The sequence below is a fragment of the Penicillium atrosanguineum genome (genome assembly GCF_028827265.1).
Source record: "Penicillium atrosanguineum strain IBT 20685 chromosome Unknown utg000001l_segment0_segment0, whole genome shotgun sequence".
In the NCBI taxonomy this organism is placed as follows: Eukaryota; Fungi; Ascomycota; class Eurotiomycetes; order Eurotiales; family Aspergillaceae; genus Penicillium; species Penicillium atrosanguineum.
In genome coordinates this window covers 2,424,606-2,445,957 of record NW_026623133.1, presented here as the reverse complement: position 1 = coordinate 2,445,957, position 21,352 = coordinate 2,424,606, and the positions used below count along the sequence as shown (strand labels likewise).

Here is a 21,352-nt window from a genome sequence, read left to right as displayed (position 1 = left end):
GACTGGTCAAATATTATGAATTTTTGAATGGCAGGTTATACTAAGCTGCAGACCGCGCCACAGCCTGCTTGGACAGCCAGATCAAATGCATACTAATCAATAGTATTGATTATGGAGTCGGAATCTCATCAATACTTCATATATCAAAGCGATCGTGGTATCATGAGCATAATAGTCTAAAGCAGCCAAAATTCTCGCGAAGAAAAACAATAAGACACTATGAGCAGCGCACAGAGTGGAGGTTTTAGACAGAAATCGCAGCAACCAAAGCCTCCATGGCGCAACTATGAGTAGTAGCATCGGCAGGGTTATGCAACGGGCCAGCCCAATCAACGCCAAGTTGGCCCTGTCCGTTTCGGTCGTTGTTCCAGATACTATCGGCGGAGTTGATGATCACCTCTTTGTAGATGTCATGTGGCGATGCGCGTTGCAACATTTCCAAGTTACGGATGAAGACACCCTTGAACTGAGTTGCGTCGGGCTCGCAGTTGTCTGGCTCACACGAGTCATGTAAAACCTTGTTGGAATCAGTCAAGGTCTCAATTGCGGCTTTAGCAATTGTGTTAGCTGTTTCCAGGTAGGTTTCGTTTGGCGCGGCTTTGTTTAGCTCGACGAGGCCGCCGAGTACGACACCCTGGTTATAGGACCAACTGGAATGAATGATGTTAGATTGGAGCAAACGCATTTTCCAATTGAAATGAACATACACAGTAGCACCGTTGTTTTGGCAGTTGTCTAGAAGTCCATCGTTGATGGTGTTGTTTTCACCGATGAAACCCTGGGCCAGGAACCAATTCCACTCTCTCTGGGCCCAGTCGACGTAGTAGTCTTTTTGCGAAGGCACTCGGTTTGCAAGGTGTGCCGCAGTGGAGAGGAAGAGTTCGTTGGTAATCGCGTTCACGTAATCGTTGGACGGGTTCCATGGAATACCACCGTTGCTGCAGCGGGTACCCCAAGCCTTGGTCTGTATAGACAATTAGCATCGAAACAACCCGATATAGGAACAAGGAATACGTACCAGGCCATCGAAAATGCCTTCGGCGAGCTGGAGATACTGGTTGTCCTCGGTGACGTCGTACGCAGCAATCCATGCAAGGGCCCACCATCCATCATCGTCGTAGGCCGAATCAAGCCACTGGGAGGCATTGACAGCTTGGTTGACTCGCGCGCTCAAATCACGCGCGCTGTTGACCTTGACTTCGGGGCCTGGATGAGGGTTCTGAGGAGGAGCCATGATCAATGTATTATTGAAGACATAGCTAGCATTATCCATGACAGATGGCTCAACCAAAGCTAGATCAGCAACCACAGTCATAACATTGGCGCAATTCCACCATCCAGCGGTATCCCAGAGACCAGTACTGGGATTATACCAGCCCTGAAGCGTCTTGAAAGCATCCTCCGCTCTTGACCTAGCATTGTCGGCAACCGTAGCACCTGCCAAGAGCAATACGGTGAGCGAAGAAGCAAGACGACCGTGGGAAGAGAACATGACGCAGATGTGCCAGCACAAAAAACCTACCCGGTCGAGTGACACATACGTTCTGTTTTAAATAAGAATGGGATCTTCGCGAGTTCCTGGGCACAAGTGGCAGAGCAAAATAAATATGCATTCTTGAGGCCGAAGATCCTTGATTGGCCGGGAAGCTCAGCTTCACAGGCACGACCCACAGATGCACCTGGGTGAAACCCCCTGATCTGCATGATCGACCATATTTCTGCACTCTTTGAATTTGGTGATTTACATTTTGTGATTCGCGACTTGCGACTTGCAGTCCGAAGCCCGAGAGCCTATCTCAGCCGACCCGATCGCATTGACCCCGGCTAGCTTGCAAACTGGCGTGATTCATCAAGGGATGGTTCCGTGGAGTCCAGTGCCCAGTTCTCCGTGCTCAGAGCAGGGCTAACATGGACCCGCATCCCTTGCAAGGTCTCCGCCCGAGCTCTCCATCTTCTCCTGCAGCTGTGATACAGGTGCGTGGTATGATCGAGGACTTCTCGGAATTGCTTTTGGGCCCGCTTTTTATCCACCTTGGCGCCCGATCAGGCTTTACGTGTCTAAAACGGCTAGTGATTTGCGCGGCAACCACCTCACTTACCTCATGGAACGATACTGTAAGCCTGGAGCCGGGCCTTGCATATGGTTGATTGGCATTTGTCACCTGAACCGTATTCACTTTAGCGCTTCGCCAAACCCCAAAGGACTCAGTGAGGCTACTGCACAGACCGCACTCTATCACATATTATGCCTTCCAGCATCAAACATATTCAAGCCAGGCAGGCCGAACAGTTTCCTCACGTGCATGAAACATGCATTTTCTCTCGCACCGCACTTGAGTGCACCCCTTCTACTCTGACGTCAGCTGAAAGTCGTGCCTTTTCCCCGGCGCTCATGTCTCAGCACAATCGGACTGGCTGCAATATGTTTAAGCACAGACTGAGATCACCATATTCTTTTCCATCCCAAGACATGACATTAGCGTGGGGTAATTTAATTTCCTTACACCCCAGCCACACCTGAGCGTGGTGCTCGGTTGCTAGGGCAAGACATGCGTCTTTGGGGAAATGGAGAAGTTTCCGCCCCGAGAATCGAGCGATTCGGTTCACCTGCAAAGCTGTTGATAGAGTGAGATAGCTGATCCGGACAAGGAACGTGTGGTATCACAGATGTCAGTAATTAGTGATAAGCGATGTGTGAACACCTATTGAACCTTGGAACATGGTTTCTCATGGTTTGATGATGGCAATCCATTGAAAAAGCGAGAATCGAAGATAGATAATCTGTTAACATAGCTATATGTTTGATTATCATCATGGATTATCATCGACGTCTGGAAGGCATCGCACTTGGATGAAATAGAAGCTGAAGTAGGAATGAACATCGGGCGACACCGCTAGCCAGCATTTGAAGTAGACCAACACCACCCGGAGGTCACTAAGCACTGGACCAAGAGCTGCATCCCTTCTATGACCTTACGAAGCAGGAAAGGTTATTATTGGTGATCTGTACTGCTCTAGACAGTATTTTGGAAACCCGGTAACCTTCAAAGCAATCAATCATGTCAGAGCAAGATGATCAGATCCAAAAATTAGGACACATCACGTTTAAGTCGAGAAAACTCCAACGTAGTCATTGCGCGTTGGTCAGTCAAATAGTATGCTCATTTCTGAATCTACCAAGGCAGCCACTGAACAAGCGGACCTTTCTCATAACCTCATTCGGTCGCCTGGCGAAGAGCTCGGAGACCGGTGTTCGGTTGAGCCAACGGGTTGTGTTGCTACTAAGAGATAATTGCCGATTGTGAATAGTGTCTTTCTCCAACACAACCCTAACGGTATCGTGGGAAAGTGCTAAAATAGCGGCAAATGCCACTATGGCGGGTCTTGAATAGTTCCCGATGTGTTGCCAAAAGCTGCCATCGCATGGACCAGCTAATTGACAAACCCGAACGCCCCTGAGATTGGTCTTCTCTATACCAGCTCTAACCATCTTCACCAAATGACTTATGATGGTGAAAAGTGGAATGATGGGAGCCCCAAAGTCGACTGCATCCCTGGATCCGAGATTGCCATTGGCATCGTTAGCTGGGGAAGCGGTAATAAACCAGTATGACTGTAATCCAGAGGGGAGACTAGTTTCTAGGGTCCCGGAGTGGGTGTGGAGCCAAGCGAAACGGAAGTTTGGCAAGCTGACGAATTCCCGGCTTGATCGAGGGGGTGCGAATAGTGCGTGGAGGTGGGCCCAAAGGCAGTGGGGCGTTGCAAGGGACAGGAACTCCTACCGATTGATAGAAAAGACTGGGAACAATGACACTAGTTTGATGTTGACATTGATTGCGACTTAAATGAGATGATAACTATTTCTCAGATGCGGAAAGTAGCCCCGCAGGATCGTTGATTCTGACTCACATCTCTCCGCCAAGTCGAGTTCACCGACGTCTTCTTCTCAAAAATTAAGATCGCTTTCTTCCCTGCAAAAGCTAGGTAGCCGCATCTTACAAATCACGAACCCAGAGTTATAGTATCTCCCAACTGATTCCATCTTTTTCGGTCAAGCCTTCCTCGGTTTGCGCTCAGAGACGTAATGATGACCGAACCCCTTCGCTACTCCAAAGATGGCATCTCCATCACCAATGCGACACCGGAGAACATCCCAGTCATCAAGGATATGGTTCATGCTGCATATTCAAAATACATCGAGCGGATTGGCAAACCACCAGCCCCCATGACGGCAGACTATCGAGTACTCATGCAAACACATGAGATTTTTCTTTTGCAAAAACCCAATGGGAAGGTGATGGGGTCAATTATGCTTCGATCTGATCTACCTTCCAACTCAATTGAGATCAACAACCTCGTGGTCGATCCTTTGGCTCAAGGCCTTGGATACGGGCGAATTTTGATGAGCTACGCAGAGAATATTGCCAAGGCACGGGGTCACTCTAGCCTGACACTCTATACCAACGTCAAGATGTATGAGAATCTGGGACTCTACGTCAAACTTGGCTTTACTGAGATGGAAAGGAAAGTGGAAGATGGATTTGAGAGGGTATACTTCCGAAAACCGTTGCATTGAAGAGAACGACCGGCTTGGTTTGTGCATAATAGTCAAAGGGTGTGCCTAGAGCGCTTCAATATGAATGAAATATATCTGCAATCTCAATATTCGCTCGTTAAGATTCAAGTACTTCGAAAAAGCCTAATGAGTACCGGCCATCAGGTACCAAGATTCACTGCATGGTTTCTGGAACAGAATTTGCGATAGCTGCGTCTGAGTAGACTTGGTTCGCATGGGTTCCAGTGTCATGGAGGCTTCCAATAAGGAGGGCTGGATTCAGGTCAGTAGTAGTTTAAAGAAAGTATGCCCCAGCAATTTTCGAAAATAATCTCTTGGTGTTGAAGACTCAAATTTTGATCTTACCAAACATGGGTACTTTGACGCTCTCGCGAATCGCCATGGCGAGCTGGATTGACACTATCGAGGTGTGTATGGCTTCTCCCGGACCCCAATTGGAAATGCGGTTACCTGCTGCTAAAGACAGACTCTCATAAGGACCTTGCAGAACTTAACGGTGCGGGAAATATAACCTCTTCATATGCTTGTCTCGTCAGATTCTGGGGGCATTCTACCGTTGTAGGCCTTCGCATGGGTCGGAATATAAGCTTACTAGACTTTTATTATTTGTAAAACAGAATTCAATTTTCACTTCATAGCATGTTTATTCTCAAATCCCGTTTGATACCCACTGTATAGTTGATCGACGATTCGTAGCAAAGGAGACTGATAATAGCTCGGCCCCGACTCATCTTCTACCGTAAGACCTTTCTCGGATTTTTCAAGCAGAAATGACTGACTCTTATAGTCAATCCAATATTTGCCCATCCCCCCTTATGTCATTTGCTTTCACTCTTTACGGGGAGCACCCACCATCACCTCGCACTTATGAGCCGAGGGAGCAATCAAGAAGTAGTGCTCAGGCCTCATACTCTTGTCACTAACACTCGGAGCCAGTCGTACATTTCCACATCTCCTAAAAAACTCGGCTGCTCCCAGGCGCAGCTCCATCAAAGAGAGATGAATCCCCAAGCAAGTTCTAGATCCGGCACCAAACGGAGATAATGCCATTCGTGCTTTCTCGGAGGCTTCACTGTCCCCCGGTAGCCAGCGTGCGGGATCAAATCTCTCTGGATTGGGGAACAGAGTGGGGTCTCTATGAATGGTGTAGCTCTGGGTACTCACTGTGGTGCCAGCAGGGATGTAATAGCCCGATAAGGTCACGCCGCCCTCTGGTACTGTTCGTGGTAGAGATCCAGGAGCCGCACCGTATAGCCTGAGAGTCTCCGTGATGGTGGCGTTAAGTACAGGGAGTGACTCAAGGTCCGCTTCATCGTAGTCACCTCCCAAGGAGATTAGCTCTTCTTCAATCTGAAGTCGTAGTGACGGGTGGGACAAAACGACCCAGATGAGATAGGTCAGAGTAACAGCCGTTGTGTCCGATCCAGCAACAATAAGGTTCCCTGCTTCTATGGCAACTTCCATATCACTCAGCACCGAGCGGTCTCTCTCTGTCTCGTATACTAAGCCCGAGAAAATATTCCGGCAAGACTCGCTGTTCTTTCGGCTATTCGTCACTGCTCTCTGGCTGTACTTGAGCAAATACTCATCGGTCCTGAACATCTCGCGGAATGACTGGAGTGGGATGTATGGACCAATCATCCTGAGCAGAGGGATCTCCGAGCCGATTCCACTTCCTTTCATGGCCGACTCGAGGATTCGGATATATTCGTTTTTCTGGTTATCGGTTAGTATTGTAGCGTTGGCATAGACAGACAGAGGTAAGTATACCTGTCCAACCCCAAGCATGTTGAAAGACTCCCCGAACATCAAATGACCACTAACGTCTGTAGCCAGAAAGGTTGACCATTTCAGAATATCGCAGATACCAGTCGTCTCCAGCTCATTTTGGATCTGCGATACCGCTAACTGAACCTTCTCCTTGACAACGGGCTCCCAAGAACCTCGAATTGCAGTTTTTGAAAAAGGCCTGGCAAACAACTTCCTTCTCTGTGCGTGCTTCTTGACATCCTGCATCGCGAAGACTCCTTCGCGGCCTGGTGTGAAAGAGCTGTACCAATCACTCTTCACAAAACCCGAACCAATACGATGGATTTCCTTAAATTCCGGGAGGGATGAGACCGAGATCTCTGTTGGTGAGATGCGAACGATCGGGCCATATTTCTGATGGAGATCATGTATATAGTAGATTTGCTGGCCGCTGATCGTCGCGAGCCCGAGACGAAGGCGAGTGAAGCGGGTAGTGATCGGCCCTGGAATGTGACGAAGAGGGGATCTGACGACTTTGTATGCGATCTAAATGCGTCCTTGTCAGCGTAATGTGCTTTGTGATGGCGTATTTCAAGAACCTCACGTGGATGATCCATCCCAAGGCGGCGATAGCGACATAGATGCCGAGGGTGTTTCGGGCTTCCATCTTGAACCACACTGAACCCAAGAATGTAGAAACTGGCCGCTGAGAGCAAGCCGTTAAGTAGGTTCATGGTGTCACTCGTTGGCCTGAGCCTAAGCGGTCAGGAACGCTATAGGCCCTCAATGAGAGTATCATCGTCAATTCACCATATCGGCCCCACACTCCGAGTGTTGCAGGTGGGGAAGCCGATGTGCCACGAAATACCAGCGATGCCCCCGCTTTCTGCCCTCTAGGAAGTACTAATTGTGTCATCTGGCCGTCAGCCAGCGATCTTGATCGGGTGATCATTTCTTGTAGATATGGCTGAGACACGAGACTACAAGCCTCAAAGAGCCGGATAGTTAGATGGATGAAACATGTGTCGTTTTGTAAAGGTATGGTATATTGATTCCAAAGTTAAGAAGTATTTGTGAAATGTCCAATCCAGTGAGGTAGATATACATGGGAATCCTCATAAATCCATGCCACACTAAAACAGAAGGCACCCTTGCCCCCTTGGTAATATGTACAAAGCTCAGTCATGAATAATGAAGAGGGTATGGGAAGTCATTGAAAGTTGGAAAAACAAAACAGAAAGAAATGTCAGGTAAAAGGAGGCACCAATATCCCACGTCAAGATCATAGAAAAAAAAAGGGAGGGCGAAGAGATGATTAATAAGGCGCGGCACTGAAGAATTCATTTATGCAGCGAGCATGAGAATAGCAGGAAGCCTGGAAAAGAGAAGGCTGAAAAAAATTCGATGGCTTATATCGCGTGGTTTATCGTCGCCACATCGTTCGCGATGGGGCTTCATTGAAGTCGGCTTTCTGGAAGTCGTCTTTGCTCGAGCGCTCGCTGGAGCCTTCGCCACCATATGCCGGCTCGGTTGTGATTTCGATCGTTGTCTCCTGGTACACCTTGCCAATTGGGGTCATCTCGACGCCCGGCTGCACGATGTTGTCGGTCGAGCCCTCCCGCTCGATGATGGTCTCATCGCTAAGGCCCATCTTGCGATTGGCAGGATCGGCGGTGATAGTTGTCAGGTTGTTGTCGCGTCCTTTGCTGCTGGCGAACTTGTTGTAGGAGCGGTCGTGGCTGGGCTCGGAGTCGACGATAAGAGCGCGGCGGGTAAGGGTATAGAGAGTCACATCGACGAGTCCAGAGCTGGTCATAATAGCACCTAAAAGGTAGGATGTTAGTTGATTCGAGTCAGGCGAGAGGATCTTGTAGCGTTACTTACCGGCACAGCAGAAGAATGTGATGGAGGGAGCACTGCCGTTAGCTGTAGCCATACGACCAGCAGCAAGTGGCAGTGATAGAACGATGTAAACGATGGGATAGATAGTCATGTATCCGACCACTCGTCTCAACCGCTTCAAACTCTCAAGCTGGCTGTTTCCAAGAATGGAAGACGCAGCAATCTGTCGTCGAAGCTGGAAGTACATCACAGCGTACAGGCACACAGTTCCGAATCTGATGGTTTTCCAGGTTAGCATTTAGAAGATCCAATGGAATGGTAATGGAGACTCACTCAGCAAGGAAAATCCAGATATAATGAGTCCACAGACGAACAGTCTCGTATTCCTCGCTAATCCAGCACCAGGCACCAGAGGGAACGAAGACATCGGCTCCATACATGCCCAGAGGAATGATCACGATGAGGGCGATGAAGGCCCAGACGCCGACGACGAAGAAGACAAAGGTTCTGTGGGACAGCTTCTTGCCCCATACGACAAGCAGGAAAGTGTGGAAGGCGATAGCGAGCACAAACAGACCGGATCCGGGATCACCAATCTGAAGCCAGAGACCTTGCAGGAAGCATCCAGCAGTGCCGGACTTGATCTTGTCGGAAACAATCCATTTGAGGCAAATTAGGAAGGCAAGGGATTGTTGGAAATCTGCCAGAATCAGGTTGTAAATCAAAACGATATACTGGTTGTATCCGATGTATCTTTGGTAGTTTCCTTTCCAAAAGAGCAATCGGTAGGTAATGAAGGAAATAAGGCCTCCTGTGGCAAGGAATGAGAGGAAGGCCATAACGGCGACGGCAATAAGACCCTGCCGTTGGACCTTGGGGAGCGGGTCAATATCCAAAGTGACATCGCTGGTCAATCGACGGTCCAGCTCATTTCCCAAGGGGTCGGTCCTCTGCATGAGGCTCATCAGAGCGAGGGCGGCCATGTTTGATGGCTTCTGTGTATTCACAGATCAAATTATGAGCTTGTTTATAGAATCATCCGATGCGTGAACGGTTAAGGAACGTGAGGCTGGCCCCGATATGAGGGTGTCGGCGTCAGAGACAGAAGTCGAAGCTCGCTCAATTCGCACAGACGAGAACAGGGAGGTTATCAATCGAAGAATCGATCCGTTGAGATACCTGATACCTTGAGCCACGTCCACAACTGACGAAACCAGCGGGGAAAAAATGAAAGGCGACAAGCGAGGCAAACGTAAGTGCGGGACAAGATTATTAAAGTTGTTCAGTGCAAACCCAAGTCCGCAGCGATAGTAGAGAATCCACATGGATATTCCGTACCATGGAGCGAACTCTAAAGACACTAAGACCACTAGATTAAGGAGGGCATAGCAATCGGCATCACACAGGCCTTCTCCTGTCAAGGATCGAGTCTCCACAGTAGGACCTCTTTTTTGAACCGGGTCTTTTGGATCATCTCCGTTAGGGCCGGTGGGAGAGCCCATGATTGAGGCGAACGGCTCCATAGAATTGCACGGTCTGAATTAGTAAAATTGGATCCACTCCAGGCCAGCCCCTCTCAGAACAGGGGGGAGCCAAGTGGGGAAGTCCATGAAGTTTCTGCCACGAGAGGTAAAGCAAGACGCGAGCTAAGTTTGGTTCAGACGGCTAATCCCCACTAAGACCAGCCTCTGAGCGTGCCCTAGACGGCGATGAATCTCTGGAAAATACCGATTCAGGGGCACCACTTTTTCGTGGCAGCAGCCCGAGTCATTCCAATGTCCTTTTTCTTTTTGGGAACGGTTGTTAGGCCGATGAACCTTGTAGGCACTGCCGACTTTGGGGGATGTACAAAGCATAGAGCGCCACAAAAGCTATTCTCCGCGTCAGGCCCGCTAGTAACGAAACCATGAGACCCGACCACTCACAGCCCGTTGATTCTATCATCCCAGTTTTCTTCCAGCTGCAGGGGCAGACCTTCTGGAACGCTAGCGGAAGACACTGGTAAAATTCACCGCGTGTACTCAGTAATTACCGGTAGTTTGTCTCCCAAGTACGAAGGCTGAGTCCCCGAGTAACGTTCTCAACTCTTCCTGGCTGTTCTGAGCAAAAAGCTCCGTGCCGAGTCGGGCGGGGACATGATCAACTGGAGCCACTCTGTAATCTTTCCAGGCACTAGCCAACGGCGTTGCAGTCATGACCAGGGGGGCGGTCATCAGGGGCCTAGGAACCCCGCAGAGGACACATGGCTGTTGACCGACGCCCCAGAGAGGTATTTTGTCACCAAAACATGCGTGTGTTTTGCCAAGGAACGGTTCCAGAAAACCTTGACGATCGCTTTCAACGAAGGATTATTTAACAATAGTGTAATATTGATCTCGCGGCACAAAACGATTGGGCCCGGAACAAGCTTCAATCCACCTCCATCAGCCCAACGAGCGCTATGGTTCCCTCCCCTCTTGATGGGGTCTGCCGAGCCGGGCTCCTGAAGCCGACGCCTTCGAGTGAAACCGGTCTGCCCGCTAAGCAGCATGGCCATTACTCCCGCGGCTGTGGCTTCGTCATGGGCGCTATATTAGCTCTCTGTGCGAAACGGCTATGTAATGAGGTGCGGAGCGGAGCAGGTGGTCATGATGAGAGTACTACAGAAATGTGCGGTCAAGTTCAATGTGGATCATGGGATGTCAATGTCAATGGAGCAACACGGCCTGAGCAATCACTCATTGTATTTTTTTGATGATTGTAGGCAGTCACACATGAGTCTGGCTAAATCGCAATCCGACCCGCTCAAGACTTTCTTCCCGGGATCCATGGGCCGAGGAACAAGCAATCCGCGAAGGGTTATGATGGGCAGACCAGACTCCCTATATGGACTAGCGCGGGTAGTGGATGGAGCCCCGGGCACGATCAGCAAGGAGATCAAGGCCCAGGACGGTGATGGCATCACACGGCAGCGCCGGGTCTGGAGCCGCTAGTAGCGATCGTGGAGATTGCAGAACTCCTGTTTTCCACCCGTTGCCACAGTGGAATGGGCAACCCGATAAGTCCGTGTAGTCCGTCATGTGGCAAAAATTGACACAGGGGGAGATATGGATTAAGGCAGCAGTCCCACGCAGATATCGGACCGTGGCCGAGCACCACGTTTTCAGGGAGAACTAACTTCAGTCCTCCCAAATCAAACTGATGGTTTGTCGACGGGATGCACAGCGATACCCCAGGAACCATGGTTTTGTGTGCTCTGCCAAGCAGACCCACCTTGATTTATGATTCTTCTTCACCTGCCCTTTTTCGCTAGACTTGGCTCCCCGCGCTAGACCCGCCGATCTAAATTGAACATGGTGTCGGAGTTGAGTCTGAAAGGAGCATTAGGGAGACTTTCCACCGCTTTTACTTTGGCCCAAAGCATTGTCATTGGCAGTCCCCGATTGACTGCCCGTCCCACCGAACTTTCTGTGCAGATTCTCTGTCTTCCCCGCCGCGTAACTGACACTCACGTGGGCTCATCAGTTGGCTATCAATGGTACGTGTGAACTACTGTATTCAGGATAATTGTGGTCGGTCCACGTCTGTCCTCCTGGAACTGTGGGTACTGAGCCGTGTCTTTGGTTCGGATCGATCCAGATCGATGGTTGGGGCTGGTATAAACACGTCCACTCCTCTACTGTATGGGGGATGGTGGCGCTTCAGCCCCCTGTAGCAGATCAACGACATGATTTAGTTCAGCTGGGGCGCTCGTCATGGGTGACAAGTGCCGAAATAATTGGCGGCAGGGTTCGTGAGACGACATTTAAGAGACTCTTATTTGAGTCGAACATGGCATCCAGAGTCGGTGTCGATCTCTATTTAAGAGAGAGACTCCCAACTTCCCAATTGGGTATTGAAGGCATGACGCTCCAATCGCTCATTTCTGCGTGTTCATCTTCTGATGCCTGCTCTACGTCCGTATCAGCAAGAATTTGGGAAAATTGAGTTTCGGTATTAGACTACTGTAAACCATCCGATTTTAGGGACGTGTAGCTCGCTCACGGATTATTGGAGCCCATACACGGTCCCTTGAATGATCATGGAGATCTACAGTGATTAGACTTCCATAGGGGGCCCGAATGCGACTGTCAACGGGAAAGTTCCCCCACCTAGGTCTGGGTAGCTGTGGAAATTAGCCGGCCAGAATTCAATCTTGCGGTAATGGCAGCTAAGACGCGAGAGTTCAATAATGCATGGGACAAGCGCCAACGGCGCACCAAACCGAATCTTGTGTGTAAGATGCGCCCGACCGGCCATTTAGATCTGACGACGACTTTGCATTGCTTGAGCCGACGGGGATCGTCTGAATCCCCGTCAGTTTCCCCCAGACTATTTGAGTTTATCGGCACGCAAATCTCTGTCATATACAAACTTTTAAATGATCAGTCTATTGATACGCCAAGCCGACGGGCCAAAGATCGGGTCATCTGAATCGTCCTCGCTTTGGTCAAAAGCTGCCCCAGGAGACCAATTTTGAGGATCGGAGCCCCTAATGCGGATCACTGCAAGACAGTCCTTCTCGAATGGCCCAAGCTGTAACTAGTGAATCCGTGCGTTCCGTATTCCGGCGGAATTCCACCGTCAGGCCTTGGGAAGGTCTGAATGACGTCTAACCAAGACACGAATAACTCAAATAGGAAGCAAACGAGCCAGTAAACTTCCAGCGGTCGCATGCGACAGCCTTACAACCAAATCTTCCAAATCTTCAAACGAATGTGCGTGGAAGTTTCTCTGATCTGTGCTCATATGCTATCAATACACTAAAATGTGTATACGTCCGCTACGCTATGCGGGTCCCTTCAGGTAGTACGGCTGGGGAGGTGGCTGATGAGTTCTCCAGGGTTCAAATGTTGTTTACTCAAGCTTTTCCCAGTGCTACCAACCTAAGAACGAGTTGTCGGCCAAAATTGCTGTCTGTATTGATCGAGCAGAATTCCTCTGTATCTCTCCTCTACCACAATGACCTAGTAGAGCGTAACGTTGCGCTACTTTTGTACTGGTGTGAGACCGATGTCATCGACGACACTGAAATGCGTGGTAATAATGAATTGTGCAGAACTCTCACCAGTACACCTTCAGTGCTTCGGCGGGAGAACAAAGTCCCGGGCTTGTGGCGCGTCCCCGCGCAGCTGAGCACGAAGTGGAAAGTAGAATGAGGTTTTCCGGTTAGGAAAGGCGAGCTGTAGAGCTGTGTGGATGTTACACATTATTATGCCTAAGGGTAAAGAGCCAATGCGCATTATGCGCATTGGTGACAGCCGGTCTATCCTAACATTTGAAGTAGTCGACCGCGCATGTTAGCGGATGGATAGAATAGATTCGTAGACGTGTTTGACTATTAACATATCAAATATGTATACCGTCGGAGAAGAATGCTGGGCAAGGCTTTAAGGTTGTTGAAAAGTTTGTATACATCGTAGTGCTATATTATGAAACCTGCCCTGGTACTGAGCATGGACATGGTATGCAATGAACTTTCAAGTCACACCTCTGTCGCGTTTATACCTACCATTATCAAGAGGCGATGGGTAAGCTCTAGAATCAAGTCCTATATTGTAAAAATGCCTGAGGTTCAAGGCTGGATCTACCTATTCTCAAATGCTGAAACTAAATGTTCAATTCTCTCAACGACAAAAGACTTAGTATCGTCCCGAGGTCTAGAGGGCGTCCTCGCCTACTCCTTCTCCTGTGTAACTAAGGTTGAACTCCGAATAATGGTAGGCTCGGTTTTCTGAAAGCAAAAGAGGCTCTTCCGGATATGGCGAAGAGCGCTCGGACGACTGAGCATGGAACTGCCAACTTTACAAAGATTGTCATGAATTCGACTCGAGCAGATTCAACATAAAAGATACCCGTCATCTCATGGTATTCATAAATCATAAAGAAAAGTCGCAGCGACCAAATGGCAAACATAGAAGGCACAAATGGGATGCCAGACCTCTAAGCCAGCAACGTATTTTGGGATGGGAAGTGGGTATGGTATAATCACCAGCAACAGCCCGATGCAAAGTATATCCACGCATGCAATCTTGATCTCGACCGCTAACCTGGAACCATATTCGCCAGTCGCTATGCAATAACCAGATTACCTTCGGCGAGAGTTTCTTGAATCGCGCCGACCGACCGGGGACGATTCTTCCTCGTCCTCCTCTTCCACAGGCGCGGGTGTGCGTCGCTCAGTGCGTCTCTTGGGCCGGCGTCGACGGTTAGAACTTATGTTACTAGCTGAGTCATCGGGGGCGAGAGAGCGGTCGTCGTCGAGGAAGTCGTCTTCCATTCCGCTTTCCCATTCGTGTTGACTGAATGGGGTGCCCAGGCGCGCTTCAACGTAAGAGCCGCGTCGGCTTTGATTTGCGACCGATAGGCCAGCGCCGCGTTCCCGGAGGGCGCGACGAACGACTTCGGCTTTGAGATGGAGGGCTTCAAAGGCGTCCTCCATGGCTTCCATGCTTAGGAAAATGTCTCGTTCGATTTCGGCCAGTGCGGCGATTTCAGTCTCCTCGTCTAAGGCGATTGGTCCTCCGAATGAAGCTGGGGATGAGGGGTTGCCGTTCGGTTGACTTGCAGAGCGGAAACTTCCATCCGTATAATTGGGTGTCGGTCCGCGAGAGATGCCTCCTGTGCTGAAGGGGGTGTTGGAGCGGCTACCGCTAGAGCGGGGGTTGAAGGAAGGCATTGCGTCTTCGGCGCCGCTGCGGAGGAAGCCGTCAAAGCGGCCGGAGATGAGAATTTCCCATTCATCATCACTGATAGCGGCGAGGGTGGCAAGGACATGATGCAGCTCAGGGTTATTGAGCATGAACATGGCTGTTTCAGGGTCACGTGGGAGGGATTGCAGCCTGTAAAGCCGCTGGATTGCCAGCGAGCAAAACACGAGAGATGATGGCTTTGGTCGAGGTTTCTCATCATCCGACCGAGGAACAGGAGTTGAAGAGTTGATACCAAGTAGAGCGCAGAACAAAGAGCGTTGGTGGTGTTCAAGATGGGTGAGCATAGCAAAAGTCAACGTCTCGTCGTCCACTTCCTCTGGGGCACTGGTAAGTGAGACATTTTGCTCAGAGAGCCATTTGTCCACAGCAACCTTTGTCTTCCGAGACTGTCGCATGAAATGCTCGCGATATTCTTCAGGGACATCGATATCGAGCTTTTGCATCGGAATATGTTCTCCACCTGGCATGTCTGAGTCTATAGATGAATGTGCCATCATGAAAGGTGGCCACATAGGCAACTCTCGGCGCCCAGAAACCAGCTCCAACACCTCTCCCCAGCTTACTCCCTCGGGGCGCTCCTCTAAATCCTCATGGTCGCACATCAGGCAGTGGCAAGGCTCCGATGAGATATCACGCGCAAAAACTGCCTCGAGTCGATCGAGCAGTCGTCGCGCCACCGACCTGTACCCCGTAGCAACAGCGAGAGACCCACTCTTGCTCATGACCTTATTGTAGTCATCCAGAAGGCGGTTAAACGGATCGAATACTTTTGCGGCCGCTAGTTGAGGGTGAGTGGCAGACTGGGCGAAAGGATCAGATGGGCTGGGTCCGACCAAGAGTGTCCGGGGAACCTTATTCTCGAGACCTCCATGCTGAAGGAGATAGTCGACTCTGGGTATGGAAACGGGCACCTGAGGTGGTGGTGGAGGGGGTGGAGGTGCTCCATATGACGGGCCAGACGGCATATGTCTTCCGCAGTCGATAGAATCATCGCTAGGAGTGTGACGGTGGGATGCCGAAGACCGGTTCTGCGTCCGAGAGGGAGGTTTGATAGGCGGGGTCACCGACTTTCCGGGAGCCGTGTGTTGGTTGGGGGCGATGGAAGTGGCATCCGATCCATTAGGTGATTGAGCGCCAGCATCGCGGACTGTGACATTCGACTGCGATAGAACAGACCGACTGGATCGCTTGGGTAGTTTCTTCTCTTCGGAAGATTTGGTCTTCGAAGACCTATGGCTTGTGCGAGGAGATGACTCTTCCTTCTCGGGTTTTTCTGATTTGTCTGTTTTCGATGATTTCGATTTGGGTGTATCGGCCCGCGAGGCCTTACTGGACTTCGTTTCTCCATCTCTCTTCGATCGCAGACTCGAGGATGACCTATTGACCTCAGTCCTGATTTTTATGCTCGCTTTCTTCGCCTTGGCTTTGTCCGAACTCTTGTTCTTTTCTTCCTGCTCGCCGACCGCACTACCCTTGCGCGAGGAGGGCTGGTCGAGGCCCGTCAGTGGCGGACTCGGCGGGGCCTGGTGGTTATCGCGGGTGTGGTTGCCATTTGTCTTGGTATTTTCCTGGTCCTCGGTCAAGTCGGTCGGGTCCGGTGTGGGGATGTTGGCTTTGCGAACATCTTCCTTGCGGTGCGCTTGAGAGAAGGTAGGATAAGGCAGGCTGGTCCTCGACTCAAGGAACGAGGCGGTTCCCGAGCCACTGGCGTCGAGACCTGGCATCGAGGACCTGCGTAGAGGGGCGCTGAGCGAGGTTAATTCAGAAGTGGAGGAGCGAGCCGTTGGGTCGGGATCGGGATCCTTGGTAGAATTGCGGGAGGGCCGAACCAGAGAGGAGCCCTTAGGATGTTTGGTTTTCGAAGTCGTGGAGGAGGTTGGGGGTTTGGACTTCCGGCTCTTAGTGCTATTAGGTCTCACCGGGAAAAACATGGCTCGTGAGAAATCGTAGCCGCACGAGGTGGATCCCTTCGAAGCCCCGGGGCCCGCTGGTTCATCTGGTCCGTCTGTGCTTCCCTAAGAGCTGGGGTTGGGCTCCGCCACTTGTGATGCTATTTTAGTTCAATATGTGTGTGCTGCCTGGCGCTTAGGTCGCGTGATTTCACCGTGATGACGGGCGCTTGACGTCGATCGTAGGCGGGAGAGACATTCCGCGCAGGATCAGTATCGAGGGAACAGTGGACTTTCAGGTACCGAATGCATGAGACCGGAGACCGACTTGGGGTAGACCACTTTGTGCGGTGAACAGACCGACAGTTTAGCTTGTGGTTACGTTGGATCTGCATGGACGCCCAACTGCTTTGAAGCCAACGGGCTGAAACGCGATTCCCGAGGTCGGAGAATATACGAGTCACGTGGACTGTACATTGGGTACAAGGGTACATTGGGGTATCATTTGCTATGGCCTTATTGTACAAAGGTAGACATCCTCAGTCTACTTGGAATCCATTTGGAGCCTTCCTCACTGGTGACGTTTCGAGTATCCAATTACCATCCTCTTCGTGTGCCACCCCGCCCTTCTGTGCGGCCTTCATCATCTTTTCACTTGCTGGGGTCAAGTCGCCTGTGTGACGGTCCCAGATCCAGCCCTCCTTGAGCCACATCCAGGTCAGATAAGCGCGTAGTTCCTTGTCTTGGGGGAGCACGGATTTCCATTCGGGAACAAATCCGTCCGTAGTGGCACCACTCCCTTTCCAGTCCGTCGCAAGTCCACGCAATTCGTCTCGGCAGAATATGCGCCAGCTGTCCAAGGAATAGGCTCCCACACCTGGTAAATGCGCAATCTCCCATGCTACCCGATGGTCCTCGTCGTCGGTACATTCGAATGGACCAACATCTCGACCATCTAGCTTCCGGGGATAGTGCAGTTTGCGGTATCGCTTGTTTTTAACAGGAGGGTTGGTTTGCCAGATTTGCGCAATAGAAATACACTTCCTTGCTCGCTGATTCTGAAAACCCAAACAGTGGATCATGGATACAAGCTCAGTCCGGTCTGCGGTCGCCATCGCATCGGTAGTTGGGTAACGAGCAAACACTTTGAATAAGACAGGAAGGGCGACCCCACCTCGAGTGCGGTTGAGGAATATTGTCGCAATCAGGAGCCTGAAGGGATCGTGGGCAAGCTGTTCTTGAATAAGACCAAATAATGGCGCATCGACAGGTGGAAACGGCAAACACGATTCTGGATCGTCCAAAAGGGCCGGAAAATAAGGCGAGACCTTGGGAAGTTTAGGCTTTGAAATCCGTGGAGTCTCAGGCCAAAGTAAATTGGTCTGTTTCAGTGGAGTACTAGGGGGTGATGTGGTCGGTGGCGATAGAAGTTCTATGCTTTTCGTAGAGGAATCGTGTGTTGGATCGAGCAGGGGTTCAGCTTCACGGTCGAAATCGTTGGGTATGTCACTCAGCGAGGAATCTGACGAGAGAAAGTCTGAATCTAGACTCAGTCCCTCTAAAATTTGTCGGGTTTCTTTAGGAATCGACATGTGCCGGGTGGCAGGGGTTATGGGTTCGTGTTTTTTTGTTGCGTTAAGAACAGGAAAATACTTCGACATCACCTCATCACTGGGGGTCACCTCTTGCGAATCATTGGTTATCAAAAATCCACTGACCATTCAGCCGGATTGGGTGACAAAGGCCCGTGTCTCATCAGGTCAGTGCTCCTGTTTGAGGTCCTCGAGGGCGGAGTCGCCGCAACTGCTGTGGATTCGCTATGGACGGGCGTACGCTGGCGTTCAGCACGCTGCTGGTCTGCATTTGACGTATTCTGGATATGAAGGTAACTTTCGCGCTTCTTTTGTCTCTTCTTTTCCTTTTTGCGATAATTTTTGGCTTTTTTCCCCTGTAGCGAGAGCTCCGACGTAGGACCGGCCTGACCACTATCCGCATTGGAAGGCTGACAAGTAGCTTTCTCAACATCGTTGTTCGAGTGCTGGCTCTTCTCTGGATGATCTTGAGCATACTGGGATTCTTCAGGGTTGGCAATGGCGGACATTTGTTTCTCTGGGAGTTCACTAGGGACTGTGGTTTCAGGGGAGTGACTACTTCGAGTCATGTCGACCATAACATTGTCGACTGCGCTTTGTTCAACGGCATTGCCTGAATCTATCTTCTCGGTTGGTTGCTTTGGGGGTTCTTTATGTCTCTTGAACTTCAACAGGCGAGTCGCTCGTTCAAAAATAGGCGGCAATTCTGGTTCCGATGGCTGGCTTTCTTGGACACTGCCCAGAGAAGTTTTTGGTGAAGCACATCCGACATGTCCTTTGCGAAGGGGATTGTTCCCATTGAGTGCTTCTCCGACAGCCGCAGAATCATTGTCTGGCTGGGTAACTTTGGATTTGGATTTTTTTGCATCGAGCTTTTCTGCTTCATTTGGGTGATTTGGTATTTCCATATCCTGCTGGAATACCATTTGCATATTCCCAAATCCCTGGGCGGGATCTTGCTCACAGAGGACATACTCTGGAGTCTTGGGAACCGATGCCACATTCTTGTCTTTGCAGAGGCTTCCACAGCTATCTTTCTTAGCAATGCTTTGTGCAGTTTGTTCCACTTTTGGCTGGGAAACGTTCTTGGTTTCCGAGCTGGGCTGTGGCGTGGACTGTAACGAAGAGACTGAAGCCTCAACCGAGGCACGTCTGTTTACTTTGCTCTTTCTTCTCTTACAAGATCCGGCCTGCTCTGGATTGCTCAAGTACCTCTTTCGAGACTTGTACTCATCATTGATCTCTTCTCCAAATTTCAGGTTTCGGACGTCTCCTGTAGTGTCGGCGGGAACACCAATGATGCTTTCCATAAAGACCCTGCGCATGTAGACAATGAATGTATCGATGTCTACAGCATCCATCCCTACGGACGCTGCCTCTCTGCGCATATCCTTAACAAACTGTCGCCGAGCAGACTGCCGTACAGGAACCTCTAGATTCTGCATGAAGGGATGCGCGAGCACAGATTGAAAAAATTCCTGTCTGCGAGACGGCTCCATACAGGCGAAAATGATGTCCTCCTCGGCTCTAACTTTCTCAGCTGCAATTTCCTTGCCTGCAACGAGGTCAAAAACTTCGTTCTTTGTGGGGATCTCAAATATGCCACCACTGCTTGATCTGGCATCGGCAAGGAAGTCGACATCCGCGTGGAAAGCTTCACTGATGTAGTTGTCGTCATTACGGTCCTTTTTGGTATCGTTCTCTTCCTTGCTGGTATCGCTGTTCCCCTTGATATTATTTTTATCGTCACCGAGCCTTGTTTCATCCCGGTTGAGGTTGGACTCATTGAGAATGTTCACATCTCCATGAGAAGAACGAAGTGGGTGGCTGCCGTTATGGTTGTAGTCCGTATCATGCAGGCTCGCTTCCTTGCCAATTGAGTTGGAGTCGTTAAGGCTACCCGGAGATTCACAGGGGTCATCAACATTTTTGTTCTCCTCATTGTCACCCTGGTCGCTGATGTTCACGTCTTTGCTGTTGCCAACTTCTTGGCTCCCAACCCAAGGATCATTGGCGCTATCCAAATCGCGGTAAGGAAGATCAATCAGGTTGTTCTTAGTGAGGCCCTCCTTGGCAGCGAGTTTCGCACTCTCCACTTCAAGTAGAGCATCGATGTCAACATCTCCCTCGTTGTCGGTGTCAAGGTGGATCACAGTAATGTCTCTCTGAGCTGCACGCCTTGGGGTTGTCCTGACCTTCTTTCCACCGGGAGACTGAGATCGAGTCAAAAATCGCGAACCCTCCACCTTACTATCATTTTGAGGGGCGTGACGATTCGATGTTTCCGTTGATGATCGTCTCCCGGGGTAGATTGGAAAGTGGTCATCTTTGCACTCGAAGCTGGCATCTTCGGTGAGTATTCTTTCGATTGTGCGGTCATATTCATCATCGAATGGTTTGTACGTCGCTGGATCGAATGTGGGAGGGGGAGGGACAACGGCAAGATAGTTTGATTGTGACATTTCTCAAGACATCGACTCGGTGGGTCGTAGTTGAGGCGAGGGTCAACTTGTACAGCAAGAAGGTCAGTCAAGCGAAAAAAATTAGTTCCATGAGTCCACATACAGATCTTTCGTCTCAACGGAGAGGCGATTGAGCTTGGGTAAGTTCGTATGACCGAACAATGAATTAGGACGAGGGTGGTTGAATCGTGTGTGATAGGGGCTCGATGCAGAAGTGTTGTGTAGGAACGGAGAACTTCCAGAGGTAACTGGAAGTGAATGGCTTCGGAAATTTGAGGTAGGCCTCACGCCAAAACCTCAGCTCTCACAGAGACAATAACTTCTGCTCTTTCAAAGTGAAGGGAGGGCTTCCGCGTCGCGAACCGCACAGACCATCTCCGATAGCCTTATCGCTTCGCGTTTTAAAATCACGTGACATAAGATCGTTGACTACTCATAATCGCCCCAAGTGCTTACTCCTAACCTTTCTATTCTCCCTCCTACTTCCTGTTCTCCTCGAATTGCCAAATTT

At 50.3% G+C, this 21,352-nt stretch overlaps 8 protein-coding genes across 8 annotated transcripts; 2 read left to right on the top strand and 6 right to left on the bottom strand.

Moving 5' to 3' along the window:
* Nucleotides 1-244: 244 nt before the first annotated feature.
* On the bottom strand, nucleotides 245-1,492 carry N7443_000946 (putative glycosyl hydrolase; the record flags this gene model as incomplete). Its single annotated transcript, XM_056881002.1, has 3 exons — nucleotides 245-650; nucleotides 708-964; nucleotides 1,019-1,492. The coding sequence occupies 3 exons, from the start codon at nucleotides 1,490-1,492 to the stop codon at nucleotides 245-247; spliced, it is 1,137 nt and encodes a 378-aa protein (XP_056746240.1).
* Nucleotides 1,493-4,087: 2,595 nt separating this feature from the next.
* On the top strand, nucleotides 4,088-4,576 carry N7443_000945 (GNAT family N-acetyltransferase; the record flags this gene model as incomplete). The annotated part of the gene is made up of 1 exon (XM_056881001.1): nucleotides 4,088-4,576. The coding sequence occupies one exon, from the start codon at nucleotides 4,088-4,090 to the stop codon at nucleotides 4,574-4,576; it is 489 nt and encodes a 162-aa protein (XP_056746239.1).
* Nucleotides 4,577-5,404: 828 nt separating this feature from the next.
* On the bottom strand, nucleotides 5,405-6,592 carry N7443_000944 (cytochrome P450; the record flags this gene model as incomplete). Its single annotated transcript, XM_056881000.1, has 1 exon — nucleotides 5,405-6,592. The coding sequence occupies one exon, from the start codon at nucleotides 6,590-6,592 to the stop codon at nucleotides 5,405-5,407; it is 1,188 nt and encodes a 395-aa protein (XP_056746238.1).
* A 1,156-nt stretch (nucleotides 6,593-7,748) lies between these two features.
* gprC lies at nucleotides 7,749-9,150 on the bottom strand (the record flags this gene model as incomplete). The annotated part of the gene is made up of 3 exons (XM_056880999.1): nucleotides 7,749-8,149; nucleotides 8,210-8,442; nucleotides 8,501-9,150. The coding sequence occupies 3 exons, from the start codon at nucleotides 9,148-9,150 to the stop codon at nucleotides 7,749-7,751; spliced, it is 1,284 nt and encodes a 427-aa protein (XP_056746237.1).
* A 1,457-nt stretch (nucleotides 9,151-10,607) lies between these two features.
* On the top strand, nucleotides 10,608-11,139 carry N7443_000942 (uncharacterized protein; the record flags this gene model as incomplete). The annotated part of the gene is made up of 2 exons (XM_056880998.1): nucleotides 10,608-10,889; nucleotides 10,915-11,139. The coding sequence occupies 2 exons, from the start codon at nucleotides 10,608-10,610 to the stop codon at nucleotides 11,137-11,139; spliced, it is 507 nt and encodes a 168-aa protein (XP_056746236.1).
* A 3,134-nt stretch (nucleotides 11,140-14,273) lies between these two features.
* N7443_000941 (uncharacterized protein) lies at nucleotides 14,274-16,829 on the bottom strand (the record flags this gene model as incomplete). The annotated part of the gene is made up of 1 exon (XM_056880997.1): nucleotides 14,274-16,829. The coding sequence occupies one exon, from the start codon at nucleotides 16,827-16,829 to the stop codon at nucleotides 14,274-14,276; it is 2,556 nt and encodes an 851-aa protein (XP_056746235.1).
* A 497-nt stretch (nucleotides 16,830-17,326) lies between these two features.
* N7443_000940 (NmrA-like) lies at nucleotides 17,327-18,379 on the bottom strand (the record flags this gene model as incomplete). Its single annotated transcript, XM_056880996.1, has 1 exon — nucleotides 17,327-18,379. One exon carries the CDS (start codon nucleotides 18,377-18,379, stop codon nucleotides 17,327-17,329), a length of 1,053 nt encoding a protein of 350 aa, XP_056746234.1.
* A 110-nt stretch (nucleotides 18,380-18,489) lies between these two features.
* On the bottom strand, nucleotides 18,490-20,841 carry N7443_000939 (uncharacterized protein; the record flags this gene model as incomplete). Its single annotated transcript, XM_056880995.1, has 1 exon — nucleotides 18,490-20,841. One exon carries the CDS (start codon nucleotides 20,839-20,841, stop codon nucleotides 18,490-18,492), a length of 2,352 nt encoding a protein of 783 aa, XP_056746233.1.
* Between the last annotated feature and the right edge of the window lie 511 nt (nucleotides 20,842-21,352).